This window comes from Pseudorca crassidens, chromosome 4 (assembly GCF_039906515.1).
Source record: "Pseudorca crassidens isolate mPseCra1 chromosome 4, mPseCra1.hap1, whole genome shotgun sequence".
NCBI lineage: Eukaryota > Metazoa > Chordata > Mammalia > Artiodactyla > Delphinidae > Pseudorca > Pseudorca crassidens.
The window spans coordinates 65,474,228-65,501,511 of NC_090299.1; the positions used below are offsets into that span (position 1 = coordinate 65,474,228).

The 27,284-nt window shown below is 40.5% G+C and overlaps 1 protein-coding gene across 7 annotated transcripts in view; it reads left to right on the forward strand.

Moving 5' to 3' along the window:
• Positions 1-27,284, forward strand: part of LIMCH1 (LIM and calponin homology domains 1) — a 340,013-nt gene that overhangs the window by 154,363 nt on the left and 158,366 nt on the right. For 6 of the 7 annotated variants that reach the window (XM_067735824.1, XM_067735831.1, XM_067735825.1 and 3 more), the window contains one exon: positions 8,702-8,771. Coding sequence is in view for 4 of the 7 variants with exons in the window: in XM_067735831.1 (XP_067591932.1) it covers positions 8,702-8,771 (70 nt within the window). In the remaining 3 variants the exon portion in view is untranslated. Of the gene's footprint in view, positions 1-8,701; positions 8,772-23,711; positions 23,904-27,284 lie in introns of those variants that run through there. The other variant, XM_067735821.1, reaches the window with a different exon arrangement.

Sequence of the window (27,284 nt, forward strand, 5' to 3'; positions counted from 1 at the left end):
TTACGCTAAAGTCTCTTCACGTATTGCCAGCTTTCACGGTTCATTGATCACATGTGCCATCTTAAACTTAGAGCTTATAAAAGCGGGGAGGACCTTGCGTGGGAGGCACGGTGGGAAAGGCAGCTTGGGCATGAAGGGGCTTGATTACCAGGTGAAGGCATTTGGAGGGCATCCTGTGGGCACTCAGGAGCCTGGGAGTCATTGGAGGAAGGAAGCAACGTGGCCAAAGCCAGGGTTTAGATGGGGTCGGTTTGGGGTGCATTGGGCAGATTGATTGAGATGGCAGAGACTGGTGGCTGGAGACTAGTTATTGAAATGCGAGAAGTAAAGCACTCTTTTCGGTGTAGGAACCTGAGTTTGTAACCCTAACTCTACCACTTAGGATCTCTGATCTCAGATATGTGCCTGGTGACAGTTTCCTTTCCTAGATTTTTAACTGATTTTTAGGCCTTTTCTAATCCAAAAATTCTGTAATTTCTAGACAGCAAGGATGGTATGCAAAGGTGAGACTGTGAGAGACATTGAAAATGAATCAAAAGGACTCCAAGATATTCAGATAATTGCTGGAGTTTCCCTTTCACGTTTATAGATGATTTCATCACTGTTGGCTTTTTTTGTTTGCTTTTTGGGTTTGTTTGTTTGTTTTAGTATTAAGAGCAGAAGTGATAGGCAAGAAGACTTTTTACCCCTAGCAAATGTAGGAAAATAAAAATGGGTCCATTTGCTTACAATGGCCCAAATTTGAACTCTTCTGCGTCCTGCTGTCTCCCAACAAGACCCAGGGGAAAGGATGTGCCCAGGTGTTTAATTTTGCGTTTTAGGACAGGATTTTCCTGGGTACAGTTTGGCAAAGTAAGGCCCCTTTTTATTGAGAAAAGACCTCCTGGAGAGCTTTAATAGTTAAGGTAATGCTGGCTGCTGTAACTAATAAACTCCTAACTCTCAGTGGTTTAATGCAACGAAAACGTACTTCTCACTCTCGTGTAGCTCAGTTTTGGCAGCAGGAAAGGGTGGCAATGATTCTGCTTCCGGTCGTTGTTCAGGGACCCCAGCTAACAGAGACTCCATCCTCAACATGTGATTTCTAAAGTCTTCCCTGGTGCTGACATCTAACTAGTGAATGGGGGGAGGCAAGGGAGGGAATGGAGAATTGCTTGGGAGAGGTTTTAGGGACAGGTGTAGGTATGACATATGTTACTCTGCCCACTCTCCATTGGTCAGAACTCTGTTATATTACTACAGAAAACTTCAAAAGAGGCTGAGAGATGTAGCCTAGCTGTGTGTCTAGGGGAGAAAGGAGATGAGTTTGGGGAGCAGCTGCTGCCTTGGGAGGTGTCTTAGGATAGTAACAGCACTGTTGAGCCCTAGAATTCACAGTTAGGCCCAATTTCTTGGAATTTCAAGTCTACAAAGACCTTCTAAAGTCCTTATGATCTCTTTAGGTATGTTGAAGGCAAGTGGCTTAAATAGACCTATACTTCACACAGTCTAGACAAGGCATAGCACCCCACAAACATTTGGTAGATATTAATGACAGCAATTTGCATTCCATCACTATTTTGTTCAAATGAAACTCCCCTTTGGTTCAAGTTTCACTTTCCCCCACGTTTTAGTCAATTTTTTCTTGACCTCAGAAAAGGTTTTTTAACTTGCCTGCCTTTGCCAAGGCAACTCTAAAAAGAAATCTCTAAAAATGACATCTGTAACAGGTTTATAGTCAAGGTTAAATTGATCTCATGCTTAGGTTCAAAAACAGTTGCCGTGTTAGGTTAAATGAAAGTGTGCACACCTTTGTCCAGGGTACATAGTCAAACCAGAAAGTGATCGAGGAAACTGCATAGGAAAACACTCTTGAGCCAAATTAAAAGGGACACAAAGTAGGTAATTTTGTGATCATAGTTGCCTATTGCAGCTGTGCAAACCAAGCTAAATGAGATGATGATGTAATCTCTTGTTGCAAAGAATAAAGTGATTTCCCATGAGATTAAGCATGAACTTCCCAACCCTGGGTTCAAGGTCTAGATGGTGTCTCTGCTGTCCCCCAAACTCTAGGATAATTATTAGACTTGAATTTCTGAATTGAATGATGTATAGAGTAAGCTGGATTTTGCAACCCTTTAAAATTTTTACCTTTAATGTTTATTACAGTCCAGTAAAAAAATAAGCTGCCCATTGGTATATTTCCTAACATTTGGATGGTCTTGTATCTTCTGTAGCAGTATTCACAGTATTGTGCCCCTTGAAGAGCTATTATATCAGCTGTTGGAAGAGTCGGTATGAAACAGAACCTCTCTGTCCCACAGTAGGGATTTGAGGGGTTTTTTAAAATTGCAGATAGACACAGATTTCTTCAGTTTGTATTTCATAACCACTAAACAATCATTGAGAGGCTACCATAAGCTGGATATTAAGTGTTAAAAAGAATTACAAAATACAGCCTGTGGTTGAATCAGAACATCAGCCTCATTCCTGGATGTCTCAACAATTGTTTCTTTAAGGAATCTAATCTTTAATCTTTTAAGAATTGGATTCCACAGAATGTGTGCAGAGTATGTCTTTAATTCACCTTCTCAAAAACTCAAGATGGCCATGCATTAGGTAGCATGACAATGAACTACACATGTGCCCAGTTTGGGTCTTCCTGTAGGTTTTAAATCTCTTAGTGAGCGCACCCCATGAGGGATAGACCTGGGGTCTGCCCTGTCCTCCTTTGTGTCCCCCGTGCCCAGCTCTGGGCCAGGGCATCATGCACGCCCAATAAATATTTGTTGAGTACATAAAGGAACATGTGGACAGCCTTACTTGAAATAGGTCACAGTGTGTTTTAGATTTGGAATATGAGTTTAGTAGACACGATTTCATTTCTATCATATCAGAAGCATGCATTTTTGCTTTTTTTGTGTCATTAACTTTTTGTAATTGAGGATTATCCAAGATTAAAACTTTTCTTCCTGTTTTTAGTCATTTCTTACCATATATATATATATAGCAAGCTATACACATCTGTTGACTTGATTCATTTATGTGAGGTTTTTTATCCAAAGGTGGCCAGAAAATAAGTGAAACTTATTTTAGTCTTTGGCAGCTGACTGATGGAAAAGTTGAAACTAAAATGCACTTACTTAACAAAAAGGGACATGCTCAGTATACCAAATGAGTGTGAATATGCAAGTTTCCATTTACCAAATGCTAGCAGCACACATTGTCCCGCTGGCTCCTCACCACAGTTCTGGATGGAAGGTTAGGTTTTCAAAATCCCCCCCCCCTTTTTTTTTTTTTTTCCGGTACGCGGGCCTCTCACTGCTGTGGCCTCTCCTGCTGCGGAGCACAGGCTCCAGATGCACAGGCTCAGCGGCCATGGCTCACGGGCCCAGCCGCTCCGCGGCATGTGGGATCTTCCCGGACCGGGGCACGAACCCGTGTCCCCTGCATCAGCAGGCGGACTCTCAACCACCGCGCCACCAGGGAAGCCCCCAAATCCCCATTTTTATTAAGGGGAAAACAGACTTTGATCAAGTGACCTCCCAGTAGCTCATAGCCAATGTGTGTTTTACCCATTAAAACCTAGACAACTTCCTCCAAATTCATTACACTCTCTTCATGATAACACTGCTGAGCGTTATAAGTTATTTATGATGTTTTATTCATCTATCTGATACCCGTGAGTTTTTAATAAACACCAATTTTCTATATATAGTTATAAATTTGTTTTAATACTACTTGCCTATGATGCTGTTTTAAAAGTATAAATCAGATCATTTCAGTCTTCATCTTAAAAATCTGATGTACTTCTAAGTACATCGTACTTAGAAAAAAATCTAGACACCTTACCGGAGCCTGGATGTTGTGTACACCTTGGCTGTCATGTCATGTGTTTCCTCCTTCCACTCACTCTGCTTGGCCACATTGGCCCTGGAATATACTAAGCCCACTCCTGTCTCCAGGCCTTTCTACTTACTGTTCATTCTGCCTGGAACTCTTGTCTCCGGTCTCTCTTTGGCTAATACTTTTGTATCTTCCCATTTCTTCCCCAAATGTTACCTCCCCAGAGCAGCCTTCTGATCACCTGATTCAAGTACCACCCGCAGGGGTTACGCTGCTTGTCTTCCCAGTGCTTATGCAATCTGAAATTTTCCTCTCATTTATTTACTTGTTTATTTTCTGTTCCTCCCACTGCCCCACATACTCATTTGTTCTAAGGAGATAAGTTCTAAAGGGCAGGTCTTTCATTTGTCTTCTCCACTACTGCCTTCCCTGGGTCTAGAGCGGTGTGCAACACACGGCAGGCACTTGATAAATAATTGCTGGATAAATAAATATCTGGATATTAGTTCATCCTAATTAGCTCTCATATCTCCAGTTTTTAAATTATCTTTATTTTGTGGGTAAATTTATGCAGGAGACATGGAATGACACCAGTGTTTTTTTGTTATCTAAAATTATGCCAATGTCCCAGAAATGTCTTTAGATGAGTACAAATTTAATCTGTTACCAGACAGAGAGGGCAGACTGTTCTCCTTCTAGCTATAGGTTTTGGGGCTCACAGGTGGGAAACCGGTGTGGGGTTCTGCTAAGTGGGGAGTTGCCACAAGTGAGTGACCGCCTCCTTTTCTCTGGAATTCCTCCTGAGGATGTTGTATGTCATCCATAGATGAAACGTGACCATTTCCCAGCAGACACCCGCTTCCGTTTTCCTTTTACTCCCACCTAGTGTTAATATTCTCACATTGTATTTAGATAGTTTTTTATTGGGTTTTTGGGTTTTGTTTGTTTTCTGCCGTTTGTTGTTGTTATTGTTTTGTGCTTTGATGCTACATACTGAAGCTGGACTTTCTAAAGCACCAAGCTGCAGTAGGCTTTCCAAACTGGGCTGCCAACTAGCTGTGCATGTCTCTGGGGAAGGCTTCACACCTGTTTGGGGCTCAAGCTTTTCTTCTATAAAAATGGTGGAGTGAATACATGACCTGTCTCTGCAGGACAGGAGAGCGGGGGAACAATGCATTTCAGAAGGTTCATAAGTAATAAAATATTAATATCATCACCATTACTTTAAAGCATGTCATCAATAAATATTTATTGAAAATATTTATATTTTAATAGGAGGGCAACAGTGGTTTTTAATAAAATATCAAGTGAATAAAATATCCTTGACTCATGCTTATAGCTGTTTTGTTGAACCTCTTATCTGATTCTAATATATACAAAAAATGCTCTCAGTTTAATGCAGAATACAAGATAAGCAGGTGGTGGGCATTTCTACAATGTGAATTCAATGTTATCTTTTATTGTCGTGTACTGTAAACTGTGTACGGAACCGGGGCAATGTTTACATGAAAAAATACAGCTGCCTTGATCTTGAAAATATCCCAAATATTTAAGAGCACTGTGGCATTTTATCTTTTAATTTGTTGTTAAACATTTGGATAGACATCATAGTAAATTTTTTGGTTGCTCTTTTAATTAAGGTCTATCATTATAATTTTTTTTTTACAACTTCATGTGACAGGAAAGATTTCTGCCATATAATTATAATTCTACAAAGGATGAATATAATGAAGCATTTAAAACTGTTTAAAAATCTAAACATGTATAAAAGAGGAGTTGATGGATCCATTGTTACTAAAAATAATACAATTCTTAGATATAGAAGACAAAATGGGTACCTCTTTTAAAAAAGATTCTTAATTTATGAATTTTTTGGTAGGGTATTTGTTATTTTTGTTTTACTTTGGATAATTAGAAACAAAGTTCAGGGACCTGATATAATGGTATTTTATTTCATTAGAAAAATCTAAAAGTATTAGAGAAAGTAGTTGATCTAGAATGCTGTGAATTGAATTAGTTTAAATAAATACTTATACACAGATGTAGAGAACCATTTATAGAGAACTTATTATGCACCGGGCTCTGTGCTAGCGTCTCACATATTTTGTCACGTGTAAGCCTCACTGACACCTGTGCAATTGCTACCATTGTTTCTCTATGACAGTTGAGGAAACTGGTGTTAATGGACTTGCCCAAAGTAACTCCTCCGATGAGTGACCAAGCTGGACTCTGGATTCAGTCAGTTGGACTTCAGAGCCAATGCTGTCACTCCCCTCTCCCATCTCCTCATCAGTTTGTCCACAGGTATTAAGAAGGACATAGGTCCACACGTATTGATAAGGCATGCTCTCCAGTGTAAATTATTTAATTTCCATTATGCATTGCTAAGTGGAAAAATACGATGTAGGACAGTGCATGTTATATGCTACACCTGTCTTTTTTTTAAAAAATTACAAATATCTTTATACATTTTCTTTGGAAGTCTTTAAGGTTACCTTCAGGGAATAGTCTAGGGCCCCGTGGGATCCTGGTGACAGTGAAACTTAAGTTTTACTGGATATCCTTTTGGTTCCTTTTGAATTGTCAACACTGTTGGTTGGCAACCTCAGGATTTCCCAGCATGAAATTCAAATCTGGTCCCCAGACACGGAAGGCAAGGAGAGCCCGAAGAAAGAGGCAGATAGCTCCAGATTTGTAGATGGCAGGGTTAATAAGCAAGAGAACTTACATATGATGCTTGTCTTGGGCGGCTGCAAGGTGAGGAGAATCTTACCAGAATCTTAAAAGTTTGTACAGATGCTTTAACTGGGTTCAGTAGATATTCAGTCCAGACGGTCTCAACAGCACACTACTGTCTCAAGGCTGAATGCTTGACAGTGGCTCCCACTGTGGGAATAGTGGGCAGAACGTACATTCCTAGGACAGGGGAGAGGGTGGGGTGCCTCCGACTGCCTGGGGCCAGCTTGGGTTAACCGGCAGTCATATCCACGCAAGGACCTTTTTCAACAACTGTGCACAAATACTATTTAAAACGACACTGTTAAGAACTAATGAGAAAAGTAATGTATGTTAAGAATTTTGTACATTTAAAATCTGCTTTGGAGACATCGTATCTATCTGTTTATTTTGAATCACGTGCTATGGGATGTTAACCCTGCCAGAGAATGTGTTGATTCAGGGATCTTGGGAGCTGGGCCTGACTGTACCACTAATCAGATCATCATCGTCAGGCTTCAGTTTTCTAAACTGTAAAATGAGAAGAGTGAACAAGTTGCTTTCTAACTAGAAAAATGAATAATTCCAAAATAAGCTATAAAAAAAGCACTTTTTAAGAAGATTAGAAATTCATGGTTAAAATTCAGCACATTCATGAAAGGAGCACCATCTTGGCTCTCAATGGGCCAAAAGGCACTACTTTTTTTGTGTCTACACTGGGTGTTACCTCCTGGTGGCAGCATTTGGAATTGCAGTGAAAGTGACCAAGCACAGGCAGTTCTTAGTGCAAAACCAGAAATATCCTGTCTGTTGTAACCATTGTAGTGACATTTCTCAATATATCAATACACAGAGGTGTCAAAGTAAAATACAGGCTGAATTCAAGACTAACTATTCAACTATTTCAAAGAATCTTTTGTTACTGGTTAGAAGAAATCTATCAAGCATAGGTTCTTCAGAATTTACTATAACCTTAGATTGCATGAATGGTAACAGAGTTTGGCAAACTTTTTGGTGAAGGGCCAAATAGTAAAAATGGTTTGCTTTTTGGGCTATAGGTTCTCTGTTGTAACGTAACTCAGCTCTGCTGTCATAGCACAAAAGCAGCAGTAAACAGTATGTAAATGAATGGACAGGGCTGTGTTCCAGTAAAACTTGTTTACAGAAACAGGCATTGGGCCAAATTTGGTCCATGGCTCATAGTTTGCTGACCCCTGAATTATACTAAACCTCTGCCTAAGTTTCTCTTGCCATGTGTCCTGAGATAAATTACCTGATCTTCTCTCCTCTCATTCCCTAAATAAGAATAAATGCTTCCATTTGACAGCCCTGTACCTTCAATAATTCCTTTATGAATAACCTAGTTGGCAAATGCTACGATTCTACCACATCACCCTGATGCCAACCCTATTTTCGTTTTACAAGTTGCCTTCCTTATTTCTTTTCACTCTGAACTGACATTTCCTGAAGACAAACAGTTATGGTTGTTTCTCTTGCATTCCTTTGCTTGTATTACCATTTTTACGTGATTTCAACCTTTACCCCAAAAACGTTTTGCTCACATATCTTTTATACCTAGGGAATTGTGGTCAGCCTTGTTTAAAATCTTCAGGATATGACTGGTTAACCTCCTGCTAAACATATTCTTTCCTTTCTTAAGTGAAGCTCACCACATTTAACAAGCCACTCTCCTCAAAGAGCAAGAGGGTCTGGAAGTAGAATTAGTCTTGGCAAATCATTTGCAAAGATAGATGTTGGTCTCTGAACTTAGTGCATCCCTGGAGAGACCCCTGCCTTAGCCAGGAGAATTGGGAACGAGCCTTGCTGTGTAGTAATACCTGGCTTCAAAACTAGACACTTCTCTCCCAGCCTCAATCCAGCTCACATTTTTGTCCTTTCCTCTGAAGCTCCTCCCAGCCTCCATCCGTTCTTTTCTCCCAACATCTCCAAATTCTAAAACTTCACCTGCCACAGACAAACGTGGTGTTGGCAAAGCTCTTCACTTGGTTGCATGAAAACTCATAGATTATTGAGATTTACTACATGCTTTAAATTCGCTGCTTTTCCTATTCAGCAGTTTAGTTGTAGCCTTGGATAAAGGTGATTTGTGTGATCCATCTTGCTTTATGTCTCACTTGACATTCTGCCTTTTTCATGACAGGTTGCTGAATGCTATAAAGCCAGGACTTGTTAAAAAGATCAATAGATTGCCTACCCCCATTGCAGGATTGGTGAGTATCCAGAATTGAGATTTATCTTCCAATATTCCTTTGCTCTAACCTAAGGGTCATGACAGTGCCATTTATTACAGTTTTCTCCTGCAGTATATATTCCACGTGAATGAGAACGCATTGAAGCCATTAAACTGAGAGGTCACTTAAAAATGAAAGATTGCAGTTATGCCTAAATGGCATCTTAATCTTTGTATTTTTCCCATGAGTGATAAGGATGACATTCATTCTTAAAGAGGTAAATTCGTTTTGGGGTGAGAGGCTGATAATTCGGCTGACCCCAGGGGAGGAAGACAATTGTAATTACGGTTTTCTCATTTCATTTCTTCTCTGCATTCCTTTGGAATGAAGGGGAGAAGAGGTAGAGAGAAAGAAATTTCATGTTGAACGAGCAGGACTTTCATGATAAATTGCTGTTTTCAATCTTAAAAATCTACCTGCATTTAAGTACCACATTTGTAGGCCAACTTTCTAAAGACATAATGGACACAGGTGATTCTAATGCTGTCTGGAGACTTGTTTGAGCAAATCCCTGGGTCTTCTGAACCTACCCATCTAAACCCAGTAAAACTCAAATGTTCACATGTAGTCAGATGCAGGATTTTTTTCATGATTTGATATGTTTCATAATTCTCAGCACTAATTTTTTTTTTTTTTTTTTTTTTGCGGTACGCGGGCCTCTTACTGTTGTGGCCTCTCCCGTTGCAGAGCACAGGCTCCGGACACACAGGCTCAGCAGCCATGGCTCACGGGCCTAGCCGCTCTGCGGCATGTGGGATCTTCCCGGACCGGGGCACGAACCTGTGTCCCCTGCATCGGCAGGCAGACTCTCAACCACTGCGCCACCAGGGAAGCCCGAGAAAAGGGTTTTTGAAACATTAATTTAAAGTGTGAATCGTAAATAATTTTAGCAAAATTAAGGGTTTGAGACACATGCATTAACTTTATGTTGGATTCTTACAGCAGATCAAGTGTTGTTCTTTACCTATTGCCTCTACTTTGGGACAGGCAGGCAATGTGATTCAAGAAAACCAGCGGATTTCTGTTGCTTTACTCCCATGTATATCCTTGACTTTTCTTTCTTCTCTTTTCCTTTGAATTTCCTTTCCATTTTGTCCTTTCCATGATGCCTCCTTTTTCTTGCTTTTTTCCAACTAATAGTTCCTCACTTACCCACTCCTATATCACTTATATTTTCTTTACTCGTTTGTTATTGTGATATTGTGATTTATAATAAGCAATATATATTTGGGCTTTGTCTGTTTCTGGCAGAAAGCACCTAAAACCCTTGGAATTTCCTAAGCGATAAGAACAATGGGAGCATCTTTTCTTATAATATTTGGTCTTTTGTCATCAGTTCCTGAAATAGCTCCAGTTCTATAAAGGTGAAGGAGTATCTTGTTCTTTATAACACACTCCTTTCAGCCCCACCTGAATGAGGCAACTTTTGGAAAGCCCCAAGGATGGGAGCTGGTTGCCAGGGGTACCAGCCTCGTGATTAGAGAGTTGGAACTTTCAGTGCCACCCCACTGACCCCTGGGGAAGGGAGAGGGGCTGGAAGTTGAATCAATCGCCCATGGTCAGTGATTTCATCAATCATGCCTATGTAATGAAGCCTCCATAAAAAACCCAAAAGGACATGGTTTGGAGAGTTTTCAGGTTGGTGAACACATGGAGATTCCAGGGGAGTGGCGCACCCAGAGAGCATGGAAGCTCTGTGCCCCTTCCCACATACCCTGCCCTATATACCTCTTCATCTGGCTGTTCATCTGGATCCTTTATAATATTCTTTATAAAAAACTGATAAGCATCAGCAAATGTTTCTCTGTGTTCTGTGAACCACTCTAGCAAATTAATCAAATCCAAGGAGGGGATCTTGGGAACCTCTGATTTATAGCTAGTTGGTCAGAAGCACAGCTACCAATCTGGACTTGAGACTGACATCTCAAGTGGGGGCAGTCTTAATGGGACTGAGCCCTTGACCTGGGCCATCTGACACTATCTCCAGGTAAATAGTATCAGAATTGAGTTAATTTCATGGTGATGTTGAAAAAAAACACACAACGGAGTTATCTTTAGACCAAAAAAATACTTACCTATGTATAGTTAATCACTCATGATTCCTGAATCTGCAGGTCTGGTCAAATTCTTTTTTCCTCTCCTCCAATTACCTTCAGATCAACATTTCCAAAATCCAGTGCACTAGTTGGGGTCCCAACAAGAAACAGAACTGCCACCCTTCTGTGCCCTTCCCCCATCCTGTTAATGTTCTTCCAGAGTTTGCTCTTCAAATCTATTGTCTGCTTCCTTTCTACGCTCACGTTCTTGTCTGTTTTCATGACCTCAACTCTTTACAGGATTGACCCAAGTCATCACTTCTCACCAAGTTTTTTCTCCTGAACTCCAGGCCTCTTGTTCTGTGATTGGACAGCCCCATCTGGATGTCGTACCAGCACCTCTAACTGAACATATTAAAATTAGACTTAAATGACCACTCCCACCCACCAATGTCAGTAAAGGCATCATAAACATGCACTTGTCCTAGTTGAGCTGTCAGAGAATATGGCAACTTTCTTCATTTGTCTACTTGTCTGCATTTCCTTGGCCACTAGGTAAGGCATAGAGCCGGTCTTCCTCATCTCTTGCCTGGATTATTACAGTCAATTCATAGGTCCTCAGATGTTATTCACTGTCATGTATGAAGCCTTTTCTCATGACACTTCTTATGAATATGGAACTCTCTCTCTCTGCTCTTCTTGACTAAATCCTATTTATGTATCAAGACCCAGTGCAAAATCACCTCCTTTGTGAAGCCTTTAGTGTTTGTGGTCCATGTGATCTTTTATTATAGAATGCAGTTAGCATCTCCTGGTTTATGCGAAAATGAGTTACTATATTAGAGACATAAAAGAGGGCTGCACTGAAATATGATTTGGGGAGTAAGATTTTTGAATAACTGTTGTTAACAGTTGGAAATTCAAGGTGTGTAAATGATTTAGTATTCACATTCAAACACTGTAGCTTTAAGATCACGCAAATAGTCCATGCTCACACTCACCAATGCCTATAATGGGTGCAGTGATATCAGGTGTCCTAGTGATGTACTAGGAAGTCACAGCATCACCTTGATGGAGTGTCTGCCAAAATAATTAGCCTAATCCAATTCTGAGGAAACAATCAGACAAGTCCAAATTGATGGACATTCCCATAAAACATCTGGCTTGCATTCCCTAATTCTGTCAGTGTCATTAAAGACACATCCCCATCCCCTACAACTGTTGCAGATGAAAGGTGGCTAAGGAGATATGATAGCCAAATGCCATGTGTGATCCTTGATTGAGAAAGAGTAACTATAATAGACATTATTGGGATGGTTGGGGAAATTTGAGTGTGGATTGAATATTAGATAATAGTGTTTTCTCTGTGTTGAATTTCTTTTACATGATAACTATTTTGTCTAAGATAGTTGTGGTAATAGGGGAATATTCTTGATGTTAGATGTACGTAAGCTACAAATAACTCAATTTCGTTTCTTTTTATGGCTGAGTAATATTCCATTGTATATATGTGCCACATCTTTATCCATTCATCTGTCGATGGACACTTAGGTTGCTTCCATGTCCTGGCTAATGTACATAGTGCTGCAATGAACCTTGTGGTACATGACTCTTTTTGAATTATCGTTTTCTCAGGGTATATGCCCAGTAGTGGGATTGCTGGGTCATTTGGTAGTTCTATTTTAAGTTTTTTAAGGAACCTCCATACTGTTCTCCATAGTGGCTGTATCAATTTACATTCCCACCAACAGTGCAAGAGGGTTCCCTTTTTTCCACACCATTTAATCCACAGCATTTAATGTTTGTAGATTTTTTGATGATGTCCATTCTGACTGGTGTAAGGTGATACCTCATTGTAGTTTTGATTTGCATTTCTCTAATGATTAGTGATGCTGAGCATTCTTTCATGTGTTTGTTGGCAATCTGGATATCCTCTTTGAAGAAATGTCTATTTAGGTCTTCTGCCCATTTTTGGATGGGGTTTTTTGTTTTTTTGATATTGAGCACATGAGCTGCTTGTAAATTTTGGAGATTAATCCTTTGTCAGTTGCTTCATTTGCAAATATTTTCTCCCATTCTGAGGGTTGTCTTTTCGTCTTTTTTATGTTTTCCTTTGCTCTGCAAAAGCTTTTAAGTTTCATTAGGTCCCACTTGTTTATTTTTGTTTTTATTTCCATTCCTCTAGGAGGTGGGTCAAAAAGGATCGTGCTGTGATTTATGTCATAGAATGCTCTGCCTGTTTTCCTCTAAGAGTTTTATAGTGTCTGGCCTCACATTTAGGTCTTTAATCCATTTTGAGTTTATTTTTGTATACGGTGTTAGGGAGGGTTCTAATTTCATTCTGTTACATGTAGCTTTCCAGTTTTCCCAGCACCATTTATTGAAGAGGCTGTCTTTTCTCCACTGTATATTTTTGCTGCCTTTGTCATAAATTAGGTGACCATATGTGCGTGGGTTTATCTCTGGGATTTCTATACTGTTCCATTGATCTATATATCTGTTTTTGTGCCAGTACCGTACTGTCTTGATTACTGTAGCTTTGTAGTATAGTCTGAAGTCAGGGAGCCTGATTCCTCCAACTCCATTTTTCTTTCTCAAGATTGCTTTGGCTGTTCGGGGTCATTTGTGTTTCCATACCAATTGTGAAATTTTCTGTTCTAGTTCTATGAAAAATGCCATTGGTAGTTTGATATGGATTTCATTGAATCTGTAGATTGCTTTGGGTAGGATAGTCATTTTCACAATGTGGATTCTTCCAATCCAAGAACATGGTATATCTCTCCATCTGTTTGTAACATCTTTAATTTCTTTCATCAGTGTCTTATAGTTTTCTGCATACAGGTCTTTTGTCTCCTTAGGTAGGTTTATTCCTAGGTATTTTATTCTTTTTGCTGCAGTGATAAATGGGAGTGTTTCCTTAATTTCTCTTTCAGATTTTTCATCATTAGTGTATAGGAATGCAAGAGATTTCTGTACATTAATTTTGCATCCTGCTACTTTACCAAATTCATTGATTAGCTCTAGTAGTTTTCTGGTAGCATCTTTAGGATTCTCTATGTATAGTATCATGCCATCTGCAAACAGTGACAGTTTTACTTCTTCTTTTCCAATCTGTATTCCTTTTATTTATTTTTCTTCTCTGATTGCTGTGGCTAAAACTTCCAAAATTATGTTAATAGTAATGGTGAGAGTGGACAACCTTGTCTTGTTCCTGATCTTAGAGGAAATGGTTTCAGTTTTTCACCATTGAGGACGATGTTGGCTGTGGGTTTGTCATATATGGCCTTTATTATGTTGAGGTAAGTTCCCTCTATGCCTACTTTCTAGAGGGTTTTTATCATAAATGGGTGTTGAATTTTGTCGAAAGCTTTTTCTGCATCTATTAAGATGATCATATGGTTTTTCTCCTTCAATTTATTAATATGGTTTATCACATTGATTGATTTGCGTATATTGAAGAATCCTTGCATTCCTGGGATAAACCCCACTTGATCATGGTGTATAATCCTTTTAATGTTAAGCAGTAGATTTGAAGATGTGTAGAGATGCAGCCTTTTGTGTGAGGATATTCTTCACACGACAGTTCTTCCATCCATATTTGTGACACTCAGGAAAGAACAACAGCATTCCTCAAGTGCATCTACAGACTTCTAGGTTGATTTGTACTTTGTCGGGGGTTGACAGGTCACTGACCCTCTATTGATCAAGCAGCCCTCAGTAGCAGAGGCCATGGAGATCTAAGAAGTATGGCCAGAGGGTTTTCCATGCCTGGAACCCATGCCTGTGTGTCTTAATGGCCTGGTGTTGAGAAGAATCCATTAAGATGGCCCAGCTGCTTGACTTGAAGATAAATAGAAAAGTGTGTTTTCACATAGCAATCCCAAATTATAAACACGTGTAGATTTACAAAGGCATGAATAGGTGTATTTTAGCCCCTGAGTTGAGCTGTGGTTACAAAGAATTCAGGGGTGAAGGTGTTAAAACAAAGTAGTTGAAAATCATTTCCTGGCAAGAATGCAAAGACCCTGGATCCAGGTCTGTGTTTCTTCTGTAACGATTGCTGACATATGCAGCCGTGTGGTGACTGCCTGCAGATGCTTGCATTCTTTTTTAGGTGTTAGTGATACTGTTAGATTTTGCCAGAGAGAAAGACCTCAAATTTAGGTCTTGGCATACCAACGAATTTTAAAAATGCTGCCCTTTATTTGGCCAGTTTGACAGTATTGCATAATCAAGCCATATCCTGAAACTCAATTTAATGGTCATTAGAGATCTTGCTAAATTCCATTTCATCCCAGAAACATCAGACTCTGTGCAAGAGACACAAATGTATGAAATCCTTGCTTACAGTAGGAATTTGGGGATTAAGTCTTTTCTCACCCGGATTTTAATTGTAACAGCCTGTGTGTGTGTGTGTGTGTGTGTGTGTGTGTGTGTGTGTGCGCACTCACGTGTGAAGTATAATTGGAAATAGATATTTGGGGATTCTGTCCTTGGGTGCTGGACCTTCCTAGGGCTGTCATGAAATATTTGGTTGATATTGCATATGAATCCATGAGGATGAAAGCAATCTGAGAAAAAAAGAATTTTACAGCAGGAAGGACATCTTAGATATACTTGTTTTACAGATGAGGACGTGTGGGTCCGTAGAGGGGAGGATCACACAAACAGTAAAAGCTGAGATGAATCCAAAGCACAGGCCACCCTTCTCCTTGGTTGTATCACTCACAGGTGTTCCCAGTTGAAAATGGAACACGTGTAAATGACAATTATTTTACCTCTTGTGAGAAAGAGGGGAAAGCAAAGACTCACTTTTTCAGTTCATCTCTTTCTTTTCTTCCTTTTGGCCAAAACCTTCAAAATATCTTTCCAAGCTCTGTGAAAGGGCTCACTTCACCTGATGCATGCTGGAAGTTTGCACTAACTGAAGTTCAGTAGGCTATAGCAGCAATGTACCTGGTAGAATTATCCTACCGTTTTAGTTACTCTAACCCACTCAAAAACTTATTCTTTAGAAAAAAAAGATGTATTTTTCCTTAACCAAAAGATAAGATTTCAAATATGCTCAGAGCTGAGCTTTCTGAAATGGATAAAAATGAAGTTCCCATAAACTCTGTTGACTTTAGGAAGCTTTCAAAAGGTATCTGTTTTATTTTATGAAACTGATACCAGAACAGTTGATGTTTCATTGTTTGAGGGAGGTCAGAGAATGAGAAAGGATGAAAAGGCAGTGGAGATTGCCACATTATGTGAAGATTAAAAATATTGTTTTGGACAAAGCTAGACATATGAAGCTGTTGAAAACTGAGTAGTATGAGTGAAAAGCCTTTACACAAACTTCATAATTTTAGGAAGATGACAACGCAGTAAATTTGAGTCCCAGGTGTTTTGGGTGTTTACCTGCCAAGAAGTGGTTTCCTGCAGATCCTAACTGGAGATTAGCTCTTGTCTGTCTCAGCTCATCCTTATCAATGACTTATATTTTAGGTTTATATTTTACAACTTCATTTAGACATTCTAGAGCATTTACCTTCCCTTCAACAGTTTATCATATAGGTTCCCCCAGAAAAAGCTGGCCAGGCTTCTGTTCTCTGCCTCCGTTTCTCTTCCTGGTTGTTTTAGGCCAGGAGGGAGGCAGAGCAGGCAAAGAGGGAGGCCAGAGGTGTAAGGCACCATAGTGACAACCGTCGTATATGAATACCTCCCTAGGTATCAGGTGCAGTGCTTGATTATCCTTCTTAATCTTTACAATTGCCCTACGATGTAGTTATTTCTGTATTTTTACTAATCTCAGGAAACAAGTGTGCAAAGAAGTAAGTTACCAGCTTTCCAATAAATAAGAGGCAGTATGGAGATTTGCACCCTGATTTGCCCAACTCCAGGCTCCGTGCCTTTTATACTGTGTTACACTATCTCCATCAGGTCTTATAATAAGATCTTTGAACCTCAACACTCCCGAACATTTGTTCGGAGGCATCAACCTCTAAGGCGATCTCGTATGTTTTTAGAAGACAACCTCTCATCCTTCTCATTTAAGATCTATTAATTTCACCAAAGAGGCAGTGGCCTATTTTAAAAGGCACTGCAAATGTAACATTTCTACTGTCACCCATATAAAAGCAATCTCCATGTGGCCACATCTCAAGCATCCCAGTCAATGAAGCACCAGTTCAACAATGGATACTAATAGGGGAACATTAGACATCCTTACTGAAGTCTTTCCAAAAAATGTCATAGACTTATTCCATTTGTAACATGCAGTAAAACTTCCTGAAATGCCCTCCTCTCTCTCTCCTCTCTGTCTTTACACACGGTGCACGTGCGCGCGCACACACACACACACACACACACACACACACACCCCTTATACTTGCCAGCTCCCCTGCAAAACTCTTTCTGTCCCAACTACCTATAACCATTCAGACTCACACTATACTAGCTCTTGTCTCTCTTGCTTCTTACCCCTTTCTCTGCTGCTACTAACCCCCAGCCTTTTCAGGTGCAAATCAATCCAGCTAGATTTAGCTCCTTTCAGTTCCCCCCCAGAATCATGATTCTGATTCTGGACAACAAAGGCTCAGGAAGAGGCAGACACAATTCTCCTTCATAGGCAGGTGGGGAGGGGGCTTCTGGAAGTGGTCTTACTCTTCTTTGGGGGCCAAGTGGAAAATGGTGTTTGAGCGATGTTCTGTGCAAAGGAGGTACATTTCACTGAGGGAAATGAATAGACCTTGTGAAGAATCTCAGCCAAAATTAAATTTAATGACACACGTTCCTTTATCCTCATCCCTGGCACGGGGAGAGAAACCTCAGTAGTGTTTCCACACCACACACAGAAGGAATACTCAATTTGCTACTCTCGAGTTTGGTGCTAAAACCGAGCCCAAGCTGGGATGGTGGTTAGCCTTTTAGTAGGTTTAGACATAAAAGAGCACAAACTGGAGGGAAAAACAACAGCAAAACCCATATGGTCTTTGGTACATTTGATCTTGCTTTTAGTTGAATGGTGGACTATGAACCTGCCAGGGGGGTGGTAGCGGTGACTTTGTTCAGTGCCTCCCAAGTGAGTATGGTTTGTATGCTGCCAGGTGTAACAGCTTCCACAGGTACCTTCTAAAAGTACAGATTATCTCAGGTCCTTATCAGATAACCTTCCATAGCTGCCCACTGCATATAACAGCTCAGAAAGACGTTTAAGGCCTTTCCTGAGCTAAAGGAATGTTCTAGGTGTATCTCCCACTACATATTATTACTCTTAAGAAACAGGACTACAGTTAATTTATGACCTAAACCAAATACTTGGCACATAGTGAATACAAAAATAAAAGTATGTCAGTTGGTGAGAGCCATTCTCCACAGTGAGCTGGACCAGGGTAAAGGGGAATGTTGATGGCCACTGGAACAGGCTGGCTTTTCGTTATCTACTGAGTGCTTGGATCAGACCAATAAGTTAGTCCCCTTGTCCATCTTTTTGAGTACTTGGCAAGACTCAATGAGAGTGTTTTTGTCCTTTCTACTCATCCTATGTTTATTATCTGTTTTCTGATTTTCTTATTTGGTGAGTGTATTAGTTATCCACTGCTGTGTAACAAATTACCCCCATATTTAGTGGCCTAAACCACTTACTATCCCAGAGTACCTGTGGGTCAAGAATCTGGGCTTGGCTTAGTTTGGTTAGAGTTTCAGGATGTCTCACAAGGCGGCCATCAGGTGTTGGCTGGTGTCGTTTTAAGACTTGACTAGGGAGGGATCTGGTTCTAAGCTCACTCAGGTGTATGTCAACAAGATTTGGTTTGTTGCAGGATGCCGGCCAAAGCCATCCTCAGTTCTTTGCCACATGGGCCTATTTACGTAGAACACCTCACAGTGTGGCAGTTTGCTTCATGAGAGTGAGCAAGCAAGAAGAACCAGGAGAGAGAGGGAGGGAGAGAGAACAAACAAGACGGACATCACAATCATGTATAACCTAATCTCAGAAGTGATGTTTCCTCACCTCTGCCATATTCTGTTAATCAAAAGCAAGTCACTAGGTCTATAGCCCACACTCAGGGGGAGGAGATTACACAAGGACCTGTGTACAGGAGGAAGGGATCACTGGAAGCTATTTAAAAGGTGCTTCCACAGTGAATGAAATGATTGTCTTAATCTGCTGAGAAAGCAGGACATGAATTTCTTATTCTCCTGAAAATGTGTCCTTTACAGTTACAGTACCTTAGCGGTAATACAATTTTCCTTGGACCCTTGCATGACATCTAAGGTCTGTTTCCCAGTTTTCTTCTGCACGTATACACTAAAAAGAGATGGTATGTTCTCTGTTGCCTTCCAAGTGAAAACCCACTATGACCCAAGACATAATTCCTGCTTTCAAGGGATCCCCTTCTAGGATGAAAATGTACAAATAAGGTCTAATAAAGGAGGACTGTGAAATGTTAATGAAATATGCAAGGAAGAACAAGGAAGAAGTTTCTATTTGAGAGGAAGAACTTTGGAAGGCGTGAGATCTGAACATGCATTTACAATCAATGAAGACCATTGGGGCTGGGGGAGGACAGTCTAGCCTCAGAGGATGGAATAAGAAAGGCTTTGAGCCACAGGAACCTGGGTCTTGTCTGGGAGTGGCTATTATTTGTATGTGGCTGAAGCTGGAGCCCAGAATCCCTGAAAGAAATCAATACAGTGGAAAGTGGACCAAGAATAGTAGGTAGAGACCAGAAATGCCGTCTGGAGGTGTTTTGACTCGTTTTACATGCAGTAAGAGCCACTGCAAACAAAGGAATCTCGTGTTCCAGATAACTCTGGTGGCCATGTGGAAAGTAGATTATGGGAAAAGACCAGCAACAAAAGTCAATTAGGAGACAAGTAATCCAAATGAGAGATAATGTCTACTACTTAACCTTAGTAGAAGCAGTGAGAGTGGAGATGGGGACACAGGATTTATGGTTCTATGTTTTTCATAGATTATAAGACGCACCATTTTTTTAAAATATAACTAATTTTTTGAAAGCCATCAATTAAATTATGACACAATGTTAATATACCAGTAATAGAAAGATGCATCATTATTTTAGAGGTAAAAAATGTACAACTTGGAATTGATGAAATATGATAAATAATCTTAGGAAGATGACATCTCCATTTTGGATTTGAGCAACTTGGCGAATAGTGATGCCATTAATAGGAATCACGGGAGCAAGGGAGGAGAAACGGGTTCCAAGAGAAAAGATGAAGTCTCTTTTGGACGTACTGAGTTGGCTACCTTTAAGAGATATTCATGTGCAGATGTCTGGCAGACAATTGGAAAATGTTGGTTTAGAACTCATGGAAAAAGTTATAAAAAATTGGACTAGGTTAATGAATGGCTGATTTTAAAGTTAAATCCTTATGCTTAAGTGTATAGGAAGACAAATTATTTGTTTTTCTATAAACGCAAACTTGGAAGCTTTTTTCCCCTCAAATTATAAGTCTGATCTTTGGAGTGTTTGACTTTCACTGGCAGAGCCTGGGGTTGGGGGGAGAAGGGTGATGAAAGGAATTTGGGAACACAGGAGGAGTCATTAGCAATTACACTTAGGTATGAAAATCATGAGAGAGAGTGACTTAGAAAGATCTTCATATTATTGACAATTTATTGAGATATAATATCCAACCAATCTCATACTCTCTAGCCTCTCTTATACCCCTTGATTCTTCATTCTTAGTGCTAGGTAAGCATGTTAATTTGCTGTCATAACAAAGTATCACAGATTGGGTGCCTTAAAGGACAGAAATTTATTTTCTTACAATTCTGGAGTCTAGAAGTCTGAAATCAAGGAGTAGGCAGGGTTGTTGTCTTATGAGGTCTCTCTCCTTGGCTTGCAGAAGGCCACCTTCTCCCTGGGTCTTCACATGGTCTTCCCTCTGCATGTGTGTTTGTATCGTAATCTCCTCTTCTTATAAGGACACCAAACATACTAGATTAGGGCTTGCTCTAAATGAGCCCGTTTAACATAGTCACTTCTTTAAAGCCCCTACCTCCAAATACAGTCACAGTTCTGAGTTACTGGGGGTTTTGACTTCAATATATAAATTTAGGGAGTGACACAAGCCAGCCAAGGACTGAAATTCTTTTTTTTTTTTTTTCGGTACGCGGGCCTCTCACTGCTGTGGCCTCTCCCGCCGCGGAGCACAGGCTCCAGACGCGCAGGCTCAGCGGCCACAGCTCACGGGCCCAGCCGTCCCGTGGCACGTGGGATCCTCCCGGACTGGGGCATGAACCTGCGCCCCCTGCATCGGCAGGCAGACCCCCAACCACTGTGCCACCGGGGAAGCCCAGGACTGAATTCTTATTCGCATGTGTTGTGAATGCCTAGACGTGCTGACTGAAGTCTAGTATCCTCCTTATCCACCACAAACTGTTTTTCAAGCTTGTTTCCTTAATTATTTCATGCTTCTGCAGAGGTGGAAGGTTATACATAGCAGTGCCGTAAAACATTTTTCTTTCTGTTTTTCCCCCCTTCCTGTCCCTGAAAAAAAAAAAAAACACCATTCTTTAAAGAAAGAAACTACTTGTTCTCCCTTATCTTTCATTGAACAGCATTTAGCAGAAGTTTGTGACATTACATCAGTTCCTTACTTTTTTCCCCCTGAGGAACAGACCTCCAATTAGGAACTGTGAGGAAAAAATATATAATAGCAGGAAATACATATTTCAGCCTAAGTCTTCTTTTTTTCATAGTCATAGCTTACCTAAAGAAGGAATTTCTGTGCAACTAATTTTTAGCACTCCAAACCCAGGTTCATAGGGATTCTGTGGTTTGACAACAGGAAAAAGACTTCACCAAATATCTAAAAGTATTGTATGAAAGAGTGAGATCACGCTTGGTTGAAACAACTTCTCTTAAAATGTACCATCATCCGAGATTGTTTTGTAGAAAGTTTGCCTTGGCAAGCACTTCAAAAGAACTTGCTAGACACCGCTTTTGTAATTAGCTGGCTTCCTGCTAGAACCTTAGGTCTACCCTTATCTCATAATGGACGCAAAGATTAGTTTCCCTCTCTGTCATTTTCTCCACAAGATAAATTACTGTATTTCTGAGTAAATAGCTTGGTATTTAATTTATCTTTTCTAAAAGTAACTTTATTCGGTTTAAAGTTTTGACATAAATATCTTCCCTATAGGTAATAAAAGGATGACTGATAAGGTGATATGGGAATGGTATCCATCTCAGTGGTCTTCCTCCCCAAAACCCATAACCCCAGTCTAACCATGAGAAAAATATCAGACCAACCCAAATGGGGATACAGGATACCTGACCAGTACTTCTGAAAACTGTCAAGGAAAGTCTGAGAAATGAGGAAAGTCCAGAAGAAGCTTAAGAGAAATGACTGCAATATGGTATCCTGGACGGATCTTGGAACAGAAAAAGTACATTAGTGGAAAACTGATGAAACCCAAATAAAACCTGAAGTTTAGTTAGTGGTAGTGTACCAGTGTTTGTTCATTAGTCGTGATAAGTGGTACTAACCACTGGTTAGTAATATAAAATACAGCATACAAGTTATACTGGAACTCTCGGGACTATCTTTGCAATGTTCTGTAAATCTAAAAACTATTTTAAAATAAAAAGTTTACTTGAAAGCTAGAATGATGGACGATAAACATAAAATAGAACGTAATGCGAAGATACTATAAAATAGGCAAGGAAACACAGACGTTATTAATAAATATTAAATGTCAGCCCCCCAGTTGAAGTATTGGTATCCATAAATGGCAGGATACCAGTGAGTCAGTGGGCATATCAGTCTAATAAACTCTTATAAATGATGAATTGGCTATAAACACTGTGTTTTATAGCATTTGAAAATTCCAAACAGTAAATCCACACACGAGGTTTCTGCTCACATATTTCATGATCCCTGTTTTTAGAATCTGCCCAAAGAAATATTTCATGTCCTTTAGGGAGGTTTAATAAAAGACAACAGGTGGGAAATGGGTTTTGCAGTAGCATGAATGGCTGTAACCATAAATACTAGTACCTCAGAATTATCCCAGCAGAGGATTGTAAACACATTAATCACCCAACAGTGGAGAAATTCCATCCTCAGGTGTCATCTCAATTTCAGGCACAAAAATTAAATGTTTCCATTTAAATTCAAAACCCTGAATGGATATGATGATCCTTTATTTTCATGGGGAATCATGGAGTGAGTTCATCAGTTTCCTCATCTATAAAATGGGGTTGATAAACCTTATCTCAGTATCGTGGGATTAAATGAGATAATATGTGTAAAATGCCTAATATGGTGGATGGTACATCGTCTGTTTTTAAGAAATTGTAGCTGTGCTTTTTATTTATTATATTCATGATTATTCTGATGGCCTTAAAATTTCAGAACTAGGGGCTATTTAGAGATTTTTTTTAATTTTTAAAATTTTTATATTTTTATATTTTAATTTTATTGGAGTATAGTTGGAGTACAGTGTTGTGTTAGTTTCAGGTGTAGAGCAAAGTGATTCACTTATACATATACATATATTCATTCTTTTTCAGATTCTTTTCTCGTATAGGTTATCACAGAATATTGTTACAAATGAGGAAACAGAGTCTCAGAGGGCAATGACTTGCCTGGGGTCACAAGGCTACTTTCTTCCAGAGTTGGGACTTGAACTCTCCTCCCTCAGGTCCTGCTGGGTCCTGTTCCAAATGCAGGTTTACTGATGGTATTGGGTGCCAACTATGCAGCAGCAGCTGTCACAAAGCTCTCCTGCAGAATCACACTGGGCACCTCTATGTCTTGGGGATTCTGTCCCCCTTCCTCAGTGGGAGCAGAACTCCCCGCCTCCCTCCCCAATAGGTGTGGCAATCACGCTCTCTTCCAGTTAGTTCTCTTTCACTGCATCAGCATTTCAGCTGCTGCAGCCTGCTTGGGGCAGAGCTGGGTTTGCTGTGCTGAGGACAGTTTTGGAAAAGAGGATGTAAGGGCGCTTCGGCTGCTGTGTACAGGCTGACTGTGGGAGCACCCAGGAGAGATGCCCCACCCACCTCCCAAGTGTGGGTATGCTGGAGTTTTATGTGGAATATGAGGCCGTGTAGGGGTAAGTAAAATCCATTATGAAAAAAATGCACAATGATGGGTGTCCATGAGTGAAGGAAGGAAGCTATTTAGATTTCATCCCTTGTTTTTATTTTTAAAGGTCCTTTTTATACACTATGGTATGGCTAAAATACACCAAAATTACTTTTCTATGGAGTTTACCTTGTTCCTTGATATTTTTAACCACCTGTTGCTTTTAATTAAGACTTTTTTATTCTCTAAGGAAAGCCATTGTTTTTTCTTTTGGGGTATGTCACGGAAGGCACATAGGCACATGAGTCAAAATAAAGAGGATTTTTGATAATTTTGTGAATTAGAAGCAACTCTGCTACATTTAAAGATGTATTCCTCAGCAGCACATGGTGTCCTGGGGAAAATGCGACTGCATAGCTTGAGGTGCTGTTCTACCTGAGCCCCCCTCACGTTCTGCTCCTTTCCACCACCCCTGTTACTTTCTGAAAATCTCCATTTCTTAAAATGAGGAGGGAAAGAACTGAGGAGAAAATTGAGGGGGGATGGAGGGGGGCAGTGAGTCTGGGGTCATGGGCTGCACATCCCAGCCTAGCCTACTCTTGTCCTTCAAAGCCAATATTTACTGCAGGCTAGGGAAGGAGTGGAAGTTATTTCTGGACAATTCTCTAATAAAGTCCCGTTAGAACTGTCCTAATGCTAACGCTGGTTATCTAGAGGAAGGAAATTTTCCTAAGTCAAATTTATGAGGCTGGGTTGAAAATGAAGCTGAAACAGAGCCTGGCAAATCCCCATGGCAAAATGATTCATCTTCATGGAGTTGGAAAGTCTATTTTTATCACCTTTATTCAGCCAGCTCCTCATTTTTATTCCCTCACTGAACGACTGCTATTTCCTTTATGGTGCTGAATAGACCAAATGTCTCAGGAGTCTGAGCTTCTCTTTGGGCTGTTCCCAGCAGGGCTGATTCAGCAGCCTCAGGGAGAAGGGGATTGTTCTGCATGGCATGGGTGGGTGCAGAGCAAAGTGAAGGTCAGATCACACAGAGGCTGCACACTTTCGCTCAGGAATTCTGCCAGGGGTACGTGCCACTTCCACTCTCCTGCCTTTTGTGTCAGGTGTGTAGAGGGTGATTGGGTGACCATAATTCTTCTTGCCTGGAAGAACTTTCCAAGTGTGGGAAGAAGGGGCAAGAATCCAGTACCCTCCGTGTGGCTTGACTTTTGACTGTTAAGCAAGGCGTGAAAAGGTTGCCAATACATTTGGTCTAATAATAGAGCAGAAACCCTATTTTATTCATTTCCCTGTTTCCGTTTAGGTCTCTACCTGTGCTGTTCCAGGCTGCTGCATATTCCCACTGGCTCTTGCTAGAGTCCCATGTAATGCTGAGAGGATTAGTGATTGTTTTCAGTAAGAAAGTGTAAAAGACTGAGATAAAGAAAAAGAACCAATTCTCACTAAATTTCCTTGTCCAACAGATTCTGCATGCTTACTGTTTGAGAGATACGGCAAAGGGCGACTAGGAAAGCAGAAGGAATGTTGACTCTATACAGACAGTATTCATGGCTGTGGCGGGTATTTTTGGCATCTGGCGCGTAGTAGGCACTCAATAAATATTTTACTGAATGAATGGCATCAGTTAGCCTTCTTAACAGCTGTCCTTCAGGAGGCAGTGCAGGGGGGTCATTAGGAGCTGGCATTCTGGAGTCAGACGGCCTAAATTCTGGATTTGCAACTTCTTAGCTGTGTGCTCTTTGGCAGGTTACTCAGTCATTTGAGGCCTTTGTTTCCTAGTCTGTAAAATGGGACTAATATAGTAACTATCCTATATGGTTTTCATGAAGAGTACATTAGTTAATATAGGTAAAGAGCCTAGAATTTTTCCTGTAATAAAGTTCAAGATATGAAGAGGAAAAAAAGCAGGAGGAGGTGGTGGAGGAGGACTGGTTATTGGAATGAATTGGGGAACTTTTGAGATTTTGAACCTATCTTTTTGGTTCATTCACTCCCTTAAACCATGATTCCAGTGATTTACAAATCTTCCTTTGTTCAATAGAGAAAATAATTTAAGAATAAAATGAAATTTAGAGAAAAAATGACTTCCAATCTCTCAAAAAACAGTTATTGAACTCCTGCTGTGTGCCAGGTACCAAACTAAACGTTGGCTATTGAGTGTTGAAACTAACAGTCGTCGTTCTTGCCTTAGTGGATGCTACAGTCTAGACTCTGTTAAGCACTATGAATTTATTGACTCAGTGAACACAGCTGCTGTGTTTCTTTTTCTCTATGTTGAGTAGACGTAAAAGGATGATACTTTCAAACTTAGCTTCCAGCAGTGAGCGAGGGGTGAGGAAGTAGAGGGAGAGTCGTGTGTGTATGGAGTGGCGTATAGAGCCCAACTCTACAGTAATATAAAGGTAGTGAAAGATAAGTAGCGTGGGCATTGGGTTGACCCGTGAAACTGGAGGGACACCCAAAGTAGTGATGTGTATAATCAACCTCTGACATGTAAAGGAGCGCAGGTAAGGAGTAAAAGAATGAGAGAACCAAAGCAGTTATAAAGATGGGAGGTAAGAGTCATAAGATCCTGAGTCCCCACGCCCAACTTTGAGAGTGTAGAGTGAAAAAGCCTGGATTTCTTCGAGGTCGTCTTCTCTTTTTAGCTCCTGGTACTGCCATGGCAGGTGGGCTTCTGTTTGGTCTTTTTCAGAACCTGGAGCTTCACATCTCTTGGAAATACAAGGATGTGTGTGAACTGCTGGTCTCCATCTGGTTTTGCCGGTCTGTGGAATGTTCTGATATTTTAATGTGGTGAATCTCTTTTATTTTATTTTTTTTTTTACTTTGGGGAACAACAGTGATCTGAGACCTGCCCCTTACACCATTCACTCACTTTTGTCATATCTGTTTTTGAGGAGCAGTTTTAACCTCAGGGGCCTTATAGCCCAGAGGCAGTAAGTCACCAGTGTGAATTGTAGAATGGGATAATTAGTAATCTTTCATTCTGCTTTCATCTGTGTTGCTGGATTAATTCCTGGGGTCTCTGTTTTCTGGAAGCAGTCATTTCTTCCACAGCAGCCATCTATGAAGAAACGGAGCTTACGAAATGACTGGGGCATGTTTTACACGGCTGTATTTAGTTCCTTCTGTTTGATTCCCATGTAAGCTTTGGCAGTGATTCCCACAGCGTTCCTGTGGGTGGTGCCAGGGAATGATTTTGGTAAACAGCCCCCTGGCTGTTGTTGGCTGGGTCTCTGCAAATACCATAAAAGACACAACTTGAAAAGTCTCTGAGGTTTCCCTGCCCTTCCTAGAGCTGCCCCAGCCATACTGTGGTGTGAGCAGTGGTCGGCAACTGGTCTGCTTGCTGGCTTCTTCTTGGCTGCCCTGTGATGGAGTGAAGTTCTGACCG